Source organism: Enhydra lutris, unplaced genomic scaffold (assembly GCF_002288905.1).
Source record: "Enhydra lutris kenyoni isolate GAN:26980312 unplaced genomic scaffold, ASM228890v2 scaffoldscaffold6, whole genome shotgun sequence".
Taxonomy (NCBI): domain Eukaryota; kingdom Metazoa; phylum Chordata; class Mammalia; order Carnivora; family Mustelidae; genus Enhydra; species Enhydra lutris.
Window position 1 is genome coordinate 16,250,515 of NW_019154090.1, and position 12,317 is coordinate 16,262,831.

The 12,317-nt window shown below is 51.7% G+C and overlaps 1 protein-coding gene across 5 annotated transcripts in view; it reads right to left on the bottom strand.

The window, feature by feature from the left end:
• The window catches only part of LOC111141367 (MYB proto-oncogene like 2), a 35,213-nt gene extending 23,159 nt beyond the window's left edge, over positions 1 to 12,054 (bottom strand). For 3 of the 5 annotated variants that reach the window (XM_022493855.1, XM_022493853.1, XM_022493852.1), the window contains exons 1-5: positions 11,869 to 12,053; positions 8,062 to 8,155; positions 3,541 to 3,612; positions 2,635 to 2,727; positions 2,202 to 2,422 (exon numbers count right to left, since the gene is read on the bottom strand). In XM_022493855.1, the coding sequence (XP_022349563.1) occupies positions 2,202 to 2,422; positions 2,635 to 2,727; positions 3,541 to 3,612; positions 8,062 to 8,155; positions 11,869 to 11,888 (500 nt within the window). In that variant the 5' untranslated portion in view covers positions 11,889 to 12,053. Of the gene's footprint in view, positions 1 to 2,201; positions 2,423 to 2,634; positions 2,728 to 3,540; positions 3,613 to 8,061; positions 8,156 to 11,868 lie in introns of all 5 variants that reach the window. The other 2 variants (XM_022493854.1, XM_022493856.1) reach the window with 2 other exon arrangements.
• Positions 12,055 to 12,317: the final 263 nt, after the last annotated feature.

Here is a 12,317-nt window from a genome sequence, read left to right on the forward strand (position 1 = left end):
TGAGATCAAGACCTGAACTGAGATCAAGAGTCAGATACTCAGCTGACTGAGCCACCCAGGCACCCTGACTCTACGGTCTCTTAGCTCTAAAATGAAGTCACACGTGCATCTAGCCCTCAGTGATTTATACACATTTCCACTAACCTCAGCAAAATAAGCAGAGGTTTTATTCAGCCTATGGTAAAAATCACACAGCTGAAATGTTTTTGAAGCTCGCATTCCCTTTTCCACTCACTTTGCATCTGTAAAACTAGAAGCAAAGCCCTGCCTGCTAAGCTCCATCCTGAGGCTCACGGTGACCTTGAATGCAAGCCCTGGTGCTCCTTTCAGATGGCAAATGGCCACAGAGGGCAGAGTTGGATGGCACAAAGGGTCTGATATGGGTCACTCTGAGCCTCTGTTACTTTATCTGGAGAATCAGGAGATGACTTCATACTCCATCACTTACTGATGAGTAACTGGGGAGACACACGTATTATAAGCAGAGAGCAGCACAGTATTACAGAAGCAGAGTACTAGAGTGTGGAAGTGGAGAGAAGTACAAGAATAGAAAGCAGACTGGTACAGATAGACTAGCAGAGCGGGAGAAAACTGTACGGTGGTATGCAAATACAGCCCAGTACAGCGGCACCGAAATGTAACGTGTAGAGAAGCAGGTGGCAGTTCGGAAGTATCAGAGTAGCACACAGCAAGCGCAGTAAGCAGCATGTGCGGCCGAGTATTGTAGAACAGGGCAGGAAAGGCCTACAGAAGCCCACAGCAGCAGCCGCTGCAGGGCTGCGGGGAGCAGACAGACTGAGCACAGACCAGTGCAGCACCACGGAAGCGTGCAGCAGCAGAGCCGTAGAGAAGAGGGTAGGAGAGCAGCGCAGACGTGGGCCAGCAGCATGGCCCATCAGACGACAATACAGAGACGCAGGCACATGGTAGGTGCTCCCTACTGCAGGAGTCCAAGCATGGTGCTCTTCCCCTGAATTGTGAATGGGCATGATGAATGGCCGGACTGAGCCACCAGTCAAAGAGGTGGGTCGGCATCTCAAAACTCTCCCACCGTGGGCTGTCCTGACCAGGCAGGCGTGTGGGCAGTATGGGGCGGTCGCTGGGGACCAACCGCAGTCTGGAAGACAGAGAGACACCCCCACCAAGGACTGAAGGATGAGTGTGTTGGCTACACAAGGGGCACAAGCAGTGTGCATCCTAGGCCAAAAGAGGAGAGCACCAGGGAGTTCTCAGAGGGAGCTCTCCATGTTTTGGGGGCTGAGAGGAGGGCAGACAGCTAAAGCCCAATGGGTAAGCAAGGGTGACAGTGCCTCAAGGCCAGGATGGTGGCATCAGCCAGGCCAGGCAGGTCACACGGGGAGAGAGACTCAGGTCTTCAACCCAAGCACTAGGAGAAGCAGTTAGGATAACACACTCAGGTTTGAGTTTTGAAACTAGACCATTCCAGACTTCAGAGGAAAGACACCATCCAGCATTTTATCTCCTCTCCCTCCCAGGACCACAGTGTCATGACAAAGGAGTAAAAATAAAACTGAATAAGGGGGAAATGCCTAAGGACAAAGAGAACAGGGTAGAAAACAGCCACAAATAAAGAGATTTATTTAAGTTTTCAGAAGATGGAAAGCACTTAAGGGAACAATAAGCAACTTAGGACAGGGGAGTTGACCCTGGAGAAAGATTCTGGCAAGAATGGAGTCAAGTCAAAAAAAAAAAAAAAAAGAATGGAGTCAAGTCTTCCCGATGCTCCCCCCAAGCCCCCAAGAGGCTCTTAGAGGGACCAGGTACAGCAAGGAATAGAAAACAGAGCAGTGGTTTGGATGTCTAGATCCTGGCCCTGACCACACAGGCAGGAACAAGAGAAGTTTATTCTCTAAGAAAAAGGACAAGGCAACCGTGGCAGAGGGCAGGCGTGGTGCACAGAGCTCCAACAGGGACCAGAGGAAAATCGGTACACAGAGTAGGAGGGCCCCAGGCTCTTTCTCCCTGCCCTGGTCCAGCACTGCCTATAAAGCCAGGTCCAGGCAGCCCTAGGCAAGAATCTGAAGGACTCCTTCCTCTCTGGGAAAAGTGAACAACTGCAAAAAAATGGGACTGACTCTTGGACTATGCCCCAAGAGCGCAGTGGATGCCCTCAGCCCCTGGGAACATCCCGGCCTGCCCCAGCCCTTGGCCCCCGGCCCCTGGCCCAGCTGGCAGCTCACCTCCCCGGCAACATCTTGGCAATCTCGGCCCAGCGGTTGCCGAGCACCTTGTGGGCCTCACAGATGATGCGGTCCTCCTCCTCCGTCCAGCAGGATTTCTTTACCTCAGGGTTGAGGTGGTTGTGCCAGCGCTCACGGCACTGCTTCCCCAGCCGGCCCTTCAGGTGCTTGGCGATCAGCGTCCACTGCTTTGTGCCGTACTTCTTGACCAGCTCGATGACCTTGGAAAAGGTCTCTGTGAGGCCAAGGGCATTTGCCCCTCCCTCGCCCCCTAACAGAACAGTGCAGTTCCTTCCACATAAGCCTCATCTCACCGCGGCCCTGAAAGGAACAGCTGGACACCCCTGCCCACCCCCAGGACAGCCTCACCATCCCTGGATCTGCTGGAGTGCGTGAAGGCCCACTGTGTGCAAGGCGCTGTCCCGACAGATACCTTTTGATCCTCCTCTTTGGTCCATGGCCCCTTGACGAGGTCTGGGTTCAAGACCCTCAGCCACCGGTACTGGCACTGCTGGTCAGTGCGGTTCTGGGAAGAGAACAGGAACCCGTGAGGATTCCTATGACAATGGCCTGGGACCGAGGTTGAGCACTGGGTTCAAGGGGCCAGGCCTTGTTCCCTTCACCCACCATACACTACACTCCCACATGCTGGAACACACATGGTTGCCCTGTAGGAAGCTTCCTCCTGCCCCCCAATACAAGGAGGGAGCCATAAATTCCTATAAAAGTTTGTGGTGTATGTGAGGGATCTGTCCTTGCTTCTGGGAAAGCATTATTTCCCTGAAGGTTTCAGATCTCACAGAAGCAAGGGAAGGTGAGGTAGAAAGGGTCTGCTTACTTGGTCCCTGAGCTGCAAGTGACTTGGGAAATAAGGCCGATAGCAACTCCTGACACATCCCCTCCCTACCAGACACCTGCAGTCCTGGGGGTGGGGATATGGGGGACCTGCATCCCCAGGAGGCTTCAGCTGCTCTGGGGGACCTCAGCAGGAAGCCTGCCCAAAGTTATCACTTCCCCTCTATTTCAGTCTCGCTCTTGAGACTGCTTGCATTTCTAGCAGAAAAGAAATGCAAATGTGCCACTGGTCACATGCTCCAGATGGCACAGAGCCCGAAGACCCACCAGGCTGGCCAAGGCTGCTGTGTGGAGACGTTTATGACAGGGGAACTCAAATTCTGGCTTGGGAAGGAAGGGCCAAGGAAGGCTGGTTTTTTGGCGGGGAGGGGGCAGCTTGATAAGGAACACTGTCTTCTCCTTGGCATAAAGTCTGTCCTAGGCACAGTCTGGTCACCAGAACCTTCATCTCTGGGGTAGGGGGCCACCAAGGGGCTGCACTCACAGGAAAGTGGCTGGCCAGGAACTTCCAGTCTTGCTGTCCGAACTGCCTTACCAGAGTCCTCAGTTGCTCATCCTGCCAATGCCAGAAAGAGAGGGCTCAGCTCGCACACATGCGGAAAGCAGCCGATCACGATGGAGGAAAGGGCAAAAGGAACACCGCCTCCGTGCAGGCAGTCATGAGGGGAGCACCTACTACGTGCCAAGTACTACAGACACAGCAACGGGCAGCGACAGAGCTGTCCCATCATGGGAATCATGGCCCAGGGGGAGCTAATCAAAGGCTCCCACAAACTGAGGGCCAGCAGACAGGAACATGGTGACTGCCTCTTCAGGGAGACCAAGGGACAGGCTCAAAGGAGGCTGGTGCGGCTAGAATGCAGGAAGTAAGTGAGAGGGGGACTCAAGGTGACTTGGGAGGCCGCAGCAGGTGCCGGACCACACACAAGACTGCTCGGGCCTCTACATCACACGAAGCCACTGAGGCATTTGAGCAGTGGGTGGTCACGGTCCAACGTGCATATTATGCACTTCACCTTGACAGCTTCAGGGAAAGGGGCTGTAAGAGGAAGGGAGGCCATGAGAGACCCACAGGCCAGAGAGGACAGCGACGGACGGGGACCTGCGGCATGCAAACAGTAGGTGTTACAACAGTCTCCTGAAAACAAACTACAGACTCCCACAACAACACGAGACCTCAACATCATGAGGAAGCCGGGCATAAATGGGTGCACATTGCATGATTCCGTGCATAGGACATTCTAGAAAATGTCAGTGAAGCTATAAGGACAAAAAGGTAGTCGGTGGTTGTCTGAGATCAGAGGTGAAGGAGGGAGGGAGGGACAGCAAAGGGGTGCAAGGACTGTTCAGAAGTTAATGGAAATGCTCTCTATAAGGTGATCCTTACATCCCAGTGCGATGAAAAGCACTGAGCTGCACTGCGAATGGTTGCAGTTCACTGGATAGAAAGAACTTCTCGATCAAATTGATTTTTTTATATTTTATATACATCTATATAAAGAAAATGTGGTATATCCATATAATGGAATGTTTATTCAGCTTTAAAACAGAAGGAAATTCTGTTCGAAGCTACAGCAAGGATGAGCCTCAAGGACAGAGGTAAGATAAGCCCGTCACAAAAGGACAAATACTATAGGATTCCACTCATATGAAATATCTAAGGGCACCTGGGGGGCTCAGTGGGTTAGAGCCTCTACCTTCGACTCGGGTCATGATCCCAGAGTCCTGGGATCGAGCCCCGCATCAGGCTCTCTGCTCAGCGGGGAGCCTGCTTCTCCTCTCTCTCTGCCTGCCTCTCTGCCTACTTGTGATCTCTGTCAAATAAATAAATAAAAAAAAAAAAAAAAAAAAAAAAAAGAAAGAAAGAAGGAAGGAAATATCTAAAGGAGTTAAAGTCATAAAACTCGAAAGCAGGGGCGCCTGGGTGGCTCAATGGGTTAAAGCCTCTGCCTTCGGCTCAGGTCATAATCCCAGAGTTCTGGGATCGAGCTCTGCTGAGCAGGGAGCCTGCTTCCTCCTCTCTTTGCCTGCTTTTCTGCCTACTTGCGATCTCTGTCAAATAAATAAATAAAATCTTAAAAAAAAATTTTTTTTTTTAAGTTTAAAAAAAAAAAAAACTAGAAAGCAGACAGATGGTCATCAAGGGCTGGGGGAAGGGGATGAAGAATTTAAGCCCAGTGGGTATATATATAGATATATATAGATCTCGTTTTGCCAAACGAGAAAGTTCTAAAGATCTTCTGCACAACGGGAATGCACTTACCGCGCTGAACTTGAACTGCACACTTAAAAATGGCTATGATGATACATTTAGTGTTGTATGTTGTATGTTTTTTTAACACACAAACACACCCCTGGACAAAAGAAAAAGGCCATTACAGAAATTCAGGCCCTCAAATGTAGTCCAGCACTGGCTGGGGCAAAGTCCCAGTAAATCCTGTAGCTGAGCCAGCCCTGAACACCCTGCCCTCCTCTGCCACCCAGCCTGGCCAGGCCAACACCAGTCCTCCTCCCATGTGCCCACGTCCATATCTAGCACCGCCTTCCTCCCTGACAACCGGCAAGGATACTGTGCTGTATTGTCTCCATCTCCTCCCAGGCCCCAGGTGCCTCCACCTCAGTTCCATCCCTGCCCCAATAATCTCTCTACAGCGGCCTGGTACGGCACCCTCACCCCATGCCCTGGGCACCACCAGTCTCTCAGTCCCAGGCTGCCACCAAATCTCTTATCCATTCTACACACAGGAGATTAGCTGCACGGAAGCCCCGCTATGTGCAGGTCACTCCTCTGCTTTAAAAAATTTCAGTGGGGCGCCTGGGTGGCTCAGTCAGTTAAGCGTCTGCTTTCAGCTCAGGTCATGATCTGGGGGTCCTGGGATTGAGCCCAACATTGGGCCCTCTGCTCCGTCGGGAGCCTGCTTCTCCCTCTGCCTCTGCCCCTCTGTCTCTCATGAATAAATAAAATTTTAAAAACAATGCAATAAAAACTTTCAATGGATCTACTTTGCCAACTGAACAAGCCTATACTACTGAGCCCGACATTCTAGGCCTTCCAAGATTTGGCCCAGTCAATCTTTTTGTCTGCATCAACCACTCTCCCTCTTCAAGAACCCTTTCCTTCAGCCAAACCAGGGTCCCTGTACTTGCTTTTCTCCACATACAACTATTCTATTCTATTCTATTCTATTCTGTTCACCTGTTTCCTAATCTAATATACCCACCATTCTTCCCTGATGTGATTTCCAAATCCTTATCCAGGAAATTTTCCCTAACCTCTTCAGGCAACAGTAACAGTAAAGGAAATACCTAAAGGTATTTCAGCAAGGACCCAGGGCCTCCTGTGTGATGGGAGCCCCAGCACAAGGACGAGGGATGCAACGGTGAGCACACGTGGACACCGAGGATCACTACAGCATGTCCGTAGACCAGAGCAGCATTCTCGCTCCACCCCAAGCAGAGAGTGGCTCTGGGGTGGGGACCCCAGCCTGTTTGTTCTTCTAGGCCCACAAGAGCTAAATATAGTTCCTGGTCCACAGTGGGATGAACAGAAAACCGGGCTTAGCACTCATGATTTTAAAAAGCTGTATAACTCAGGGAGTGCCTGGAGGCTCAGCCAGTTGAGTCCACCTCCAGCTCAGGTCATGATCCTGAGTCCCAGAATGGAACCCCTCAATGAACCCCTCATCAAGCCCTGGGGCCACCTGCTCAGCAGGGAGTCTGCTTCTCCCTCTGCCCCTCACCCCACTTATGCACATGCTCTCACTCTCTCAAAAAAATAAAATCTTAAAAAAAAAAAAAAAGTTTTGGGGCACCTGGGTGGCTCAGGTGGTTAAGCATCTGCCTTTGGCTCAGGTCATGATCCTGGGGTCCTGGGATGGAGCCCTACATTGGGCTCCTTCTCCCTCTGCCTCTCCCCTTCTTGAGTCTAGGATGGAACAAACAATTTAGAAAAAGGTCTGGTAATTTCTACAAAACTAAGCTTACACCTACCCCTGACTACACGTAAGTTATCTCCCCTAGAGAAATGAAAACAGAATACTCAAAAAAGATTTATGCAAGAATCCCAGCAGCCCTATCCACAAAAGCCAAAAACTGAAACCCGCCCAAATGCCCATCAACAAACAAAACATACTGTGGTCCATATAATGGAATGCTTTTCAGTAATAAGAACGAACAAATTGCTGAATCAAGCAACTATTTTGTTAAGCAAAAGCAGCGAGATAGAGAATACAGCTGTATGATTTCATTTACAGGACATTCAAGAACAGACAAAACAAACCACACTAAGAGGCATTACATCAGCGATTGCCTGGAGCCGGGGAAGATGGGACCACAAAGGAAAGCTTCTGGGATAATCAAGGTGGTGCTTCCAACTGTTCACTTTAAAAAGGTGCATTCGATTGTAAACAAAAAGAAAACTCAGAGCTTGATGTCTCAAGACACAATTTTTTAAAAATTATAATAAAGAGGAGGGGCACGTGGGTGGCTCAGTTGGTTAAGCAACTGACTCTTGATTTCAGCTTAGGTCATGATCTCAGGGTTGGGAGATGGAGCCCCAAGTTGGGCCTCACATTGGGCATGGAGCCTGCCTGAGATTCTCTCTCTCCCTCTGCCCCTCCACCCCCCAACATATGGCTGTGCGTGTTCTCTCCCTCTCTAAATTATAGTAAGAATAATAATAAAGAGGAGGTTGCCCATTAGGCTAATCACCCAAGCAGTTAAAAGGCAAAAAGCACAGTTAGTGCCCATGAGGCAAAACACACCAGCTTCCGGGAGACACATTCTCCCAGGAGTCCTCAGTGTGGAGCATCCTGGAGAATGGTAGGAGAAGAGGCACTGGGAGGAACCAGAGGACACACCCACCTCTTTCACCAGCTCCTCCTCCTCATCACACCCATCATGGCATCAGGCACACACACACACACACACACACACACACACACACGACCAGCCCCCACGCTGCCATCAGCCATCTTCCCCACAAACATCTCTCAGTGTCACTCACCTCCTCGTGGGTCCATTTGACCTTGCACTTGCTATCCCTCTGCTCTGGCACGTCTGAATCTGTGTCCTGGTAGTGCAGCTCATCCAGCTCCTCACTGCAGGGAGAGCAAGCTAAGGGTCAAGGACACGTGTCTGCACAGGCTGCGGCATGATGGAGGGACAGCGTGTGGGCAGTGGCCCGTGAGCTCAAGGCAAAGGCTTGAGGGAGGCAGCCTTTTACTCTCTACTTTTGATATGTCCACCCTCCTCTTTTTTTAATTCTTTAATGAATTGGGGTGATGGATTATTGTTATTTTCTTTACCCTTTTATTTTCACAAACAACCCAATGATTTCAAAAGCTGCAAGAAGAAAGACTTCACCAAGAAGGGACGCCTGGGTTGTTCTGTCCATTAAACGTCTGCTGTTGGTTTAGGTCATGATCCCAAGATCCTGGATGGAGCCCTATATCGGGATCCTTGCTCAGTGGGGAGCCCGCTTCTCCCTCTGCCTGCCAGTCCTCCCTGCTTGTGCTCACAGGTGCTCTCTCTCTCTCTCACCAATAAGTAAATAAAATCTTTAAAAAAAAAAAAAAAGATTTCACCAAGAATATTATGATATTATATTCTTGTAATATTCAGACACCTGTTTAGGATTTTCTTTTCTATAGGCAGAACTTTTAAAATTTTATGGTTATTTTAAGGATTAAATCTGATGATATATGCAGTCATCAAGCACATATTTCAAGAAATACTGGTTATTTGAGAATAACACTTTAAATACATAACCTCAGTAACTACGTCCATTTTCCAGTTCTTCCCTACATACAGGCATGGTTTATGGAGAGAAAAATCAAAGTACAAGCAGCCTTGACTTCTGGGTATTATTTTCTAACAGGCGCTTTTTGAAGTTCCTCCAAAATCTTCGTATCTATCAGGTCTAATAATTTCAAAAATGGGGAGGGGGCGCCTGGGTGGCTCAGTGGGTTAATGCCTCTGCCTCCGGCTCAGGTCATGATCCCAGGATCCTGGGATGGAGCCCCACATCAGGCTCTCTGCTCAGCAGGGAGCCTGCTTCCCCCTTTCTCTCTCTCTGCCTGCTTCTCTGCCTACTTGTGATCTCTATTAAATAAATAAAAATAAAATCTAAAAAAAAAAAAATTACAAAAATGGAAATCACACTCTCCACCTCCAGGAATGTCAGGTGGTGGGGCCGCTCCCAACTCCGCATAGTGGGAATGCCTCTGGTCACCAGTCAGGCACATTCCTAAGTCAGGCATCTATAAGTGGGAAAAGCCACCTCCAAACAAGCAAGGCAAGCACAAGCCTGTTCCAAAAGGACAAGGACTTCCTTTCATGTTTCCTTCCCCCTCTCCAGGGCTCAGCATCTTCCTAGAGTCACTCCTGAGCTCCCACACCTCGGAAATCCTCCGGTCTCAGAATGAAGGCCCTGAGGCTGCAACTGCCTGTCTCCTTGAAAGGGACAGAGGTCAGCTCCACCTTCACATCCCCAGGTCATGTGGGGGCTGCCAGCAAAAGGCCTTGAATATTTGCTCAGGGAATGACCAGATACTTGAATTAATGAATAAACGCGCAGTGTTGCTGCCTATTGGCTGATAAGAAATGCTAATAAAGTAAATCTTTTAAAAGCAGAAAAGGAAGGGGTGGACAGCGTCTAAACCCAGCAATACATGGGTCACAGAAGGAGCCGGAATTCAGCCTTGTCCTATCATCTCTGTCCTCATTCATGGAGTTCTCCACCATCACAAAGTAGGAAGCAAAAGCTCTACAAGATACAGAATGAAGCTGGTTTTAAAATCAACTGTGCAGGGCGCCTGGGTGGCTCAGTGAGTTAAGGCCTCTGCCTCCAGCTCAGTTCATGATCCCGGGGTCCTGGGATCGAGCCCCACATTGGGCGCTCTTCTCAGCAGGGAGCCTGCTTCCTCCTCTCTCTCTGCCTGCCTCTCTACCTACTTGTGATCTCTGTCAAATAAATAAATAAAATCTTAAAAATAAAACAAAATAAAATAAAATAAACTGTCCTCAGACTTCTTCCTGACAGAAACCATCTTTGGTTCCCTAGCACCCAGCTCTGATAGAAGCTCAGTAAATGTTCCTTCAAGGATAAAACAGTGTCTCTGTGAACACTCTCTGGTGCTCCAGTGCTTTAACCGGGACAAGCAACTCAGCTGGGAGATACACAGTATACAAAATACACTTCTATCATCGACATGGAGCTAACCATCTATCTCACATGCATTCCCATTATCCACGTTTAATAGATGTGGACACTGAGGCTGACAAGGGTTATGCCACTTACCAAGTCGACAAAGTCAGGCTCCAGACCTGCACCTTCAAGCCCTCACCCTATAATCCCAGCTGAAAAAGCAGAGCCCAGGTCGGTAGTGGCAATCACATGTAGGTCCAACACACCCTTTCTATGCCCTTCGATGTTCTTTCTGGGCTCTGCTCCAGGATGGGTGAGTCAGAAGCTGAGCAGGAAGTGGGGCACTGGTGCAGAGAAGAGTTACAGAGAGTGGCCAAGAATTGAGTGGAGGGCTATGGTGTGCCCATGCACAGAAACCATCCCTCCCATGGGAGGGGATTCCTCCACAGAGCTCCAGGAGCAAAGCAGCAGATGACGTAGGGCTTTGTCATTTTCTGGGGCTTATCATTCCCTGGAATAATATTTCCTGCACCAAAAATGAGGACAGGGTCCAGTAGGTGCCTGACCAGAAAACTCCTCCTGGGAATTGGAGCTGCCCTGGGAAATGGTGGCCTGAGGAAGAGAGAACCTGGGCCAGGCGCCCTGCCCATGGCCCAGGGATCAGAGGCTTCCTTGCAGAGAGTCTCTGGGGAAAGCCCAGCAGTGAGTGCTTCTCAAGTCTATACCCTTTTCCTGAGAAGGGGGACACCAAGGGAAGGGGGTTAAGGTTATCTGGGCTGCACGAATCCAAGGAGGGAACAGGGCAGGCAGGCCCCCTTTATCCTCTGACTCCCAGGCTGATGTAAAACCCAGAGGTCAGGCCACCAGGTACACGGGTGTTAAGACAGGGTACTGGGAACCCAGAGACCAGGTTCCAGGCTCCACTCTGCCCCTCCCTCTCTGGAGGAGTAACTAAAATGGAGCCTGCAGTTCCTGCCTTGGCCCCAGAGCAGTCTTGATAGTGTCTTCCCCTCACCTTCAAACCTAACTACCTCCAACTCCTCATGTGGAACAGGAAGACAGGTCTCTGAAACTAAACCAAGCTGGGGCCCCGACACCCAGGTTGGGGAGATGGGGAGACACACAAAAGAGTCCCCCCACCCCCAGCACCCTTCTCAGGCCGGAAAGGGTTTGGGGAGTTCTGTACTTCCCGGAATATTTGAGAAGAAATGCCCACCGCCAAACAGGAAACCAAATAGGTTTGAACTAAAAGTCCTCTAGGCTTTGGCTTCCCCCTCGCTGCGACTTGGAGGAAGAATCGCTTTCCCTCTCCAGGGGTCGCCTCCCTTCCCGGTAAAGGCCCTAGCAGCTGACACTGCCGTCCTACCCCCACCCCGCAATTAGGCGGGAGACAAAATGACATCATGCAGGGCTTGGCCCGGGTCCCAGGAGACCCGCCCGCCCGGGCTCCGAGGCCCAGCAGGCCTGGGGAGCGGAGCGAGGGGCCCCCAAGAGCCCCCCGGCTTTGCGCGCGCCCCCTGCCTCGGGCGACCCGGGACACAGCAATTCCCGCGGAAGCCCCGCCCCGCCCGGAGGGGCCATGGCGAGGGTAGGGGTGTGGTGGGGGACAGGGGTCAGGGTGGAGGAGGAAGAGAGGAAAGCCCTCGGCCGCCCGGCTCCGCTCACCCGCGCGTCCGCCGAGACATCCCCCCGGCCCGGGCCGCGCCGCGCTCGCCCGCCCGCCGGCTGAGCCCGGAGCGGGAGCCGGGCCGGGGTCAGGGTGAGGCTGCTCGGGCCGCTCCGGGCCTCGGGGCCGCGCCGGGAGGCGTCAGGTTAATCCGCGGGTCCCGCCGCTGCTCGCAGGAACTGCGGCCGCCGCCGGCGCGCACAGAAGCACTTTTCTATCTCCCGCCAAGCGCGACGGCGCCGCCCGGGCCTGGCGCGCGGGCGGGCTGGCGTGCGCGGGGCGGGGCCCGCGGGCAGCGCGGGGGCGGGGCCTGCGGGGGTGGGGCCGGGTTCGGGGGCGGGGCCGGCGGGTCGGCTGGCACCTCTCGGGCCCAGAGCGCTGGAGTCCCAGGGCGGTGGGTGAGCGGGCCGCATTTGGGGACTTGAGGAATTGAATCCACCGTCCTTTG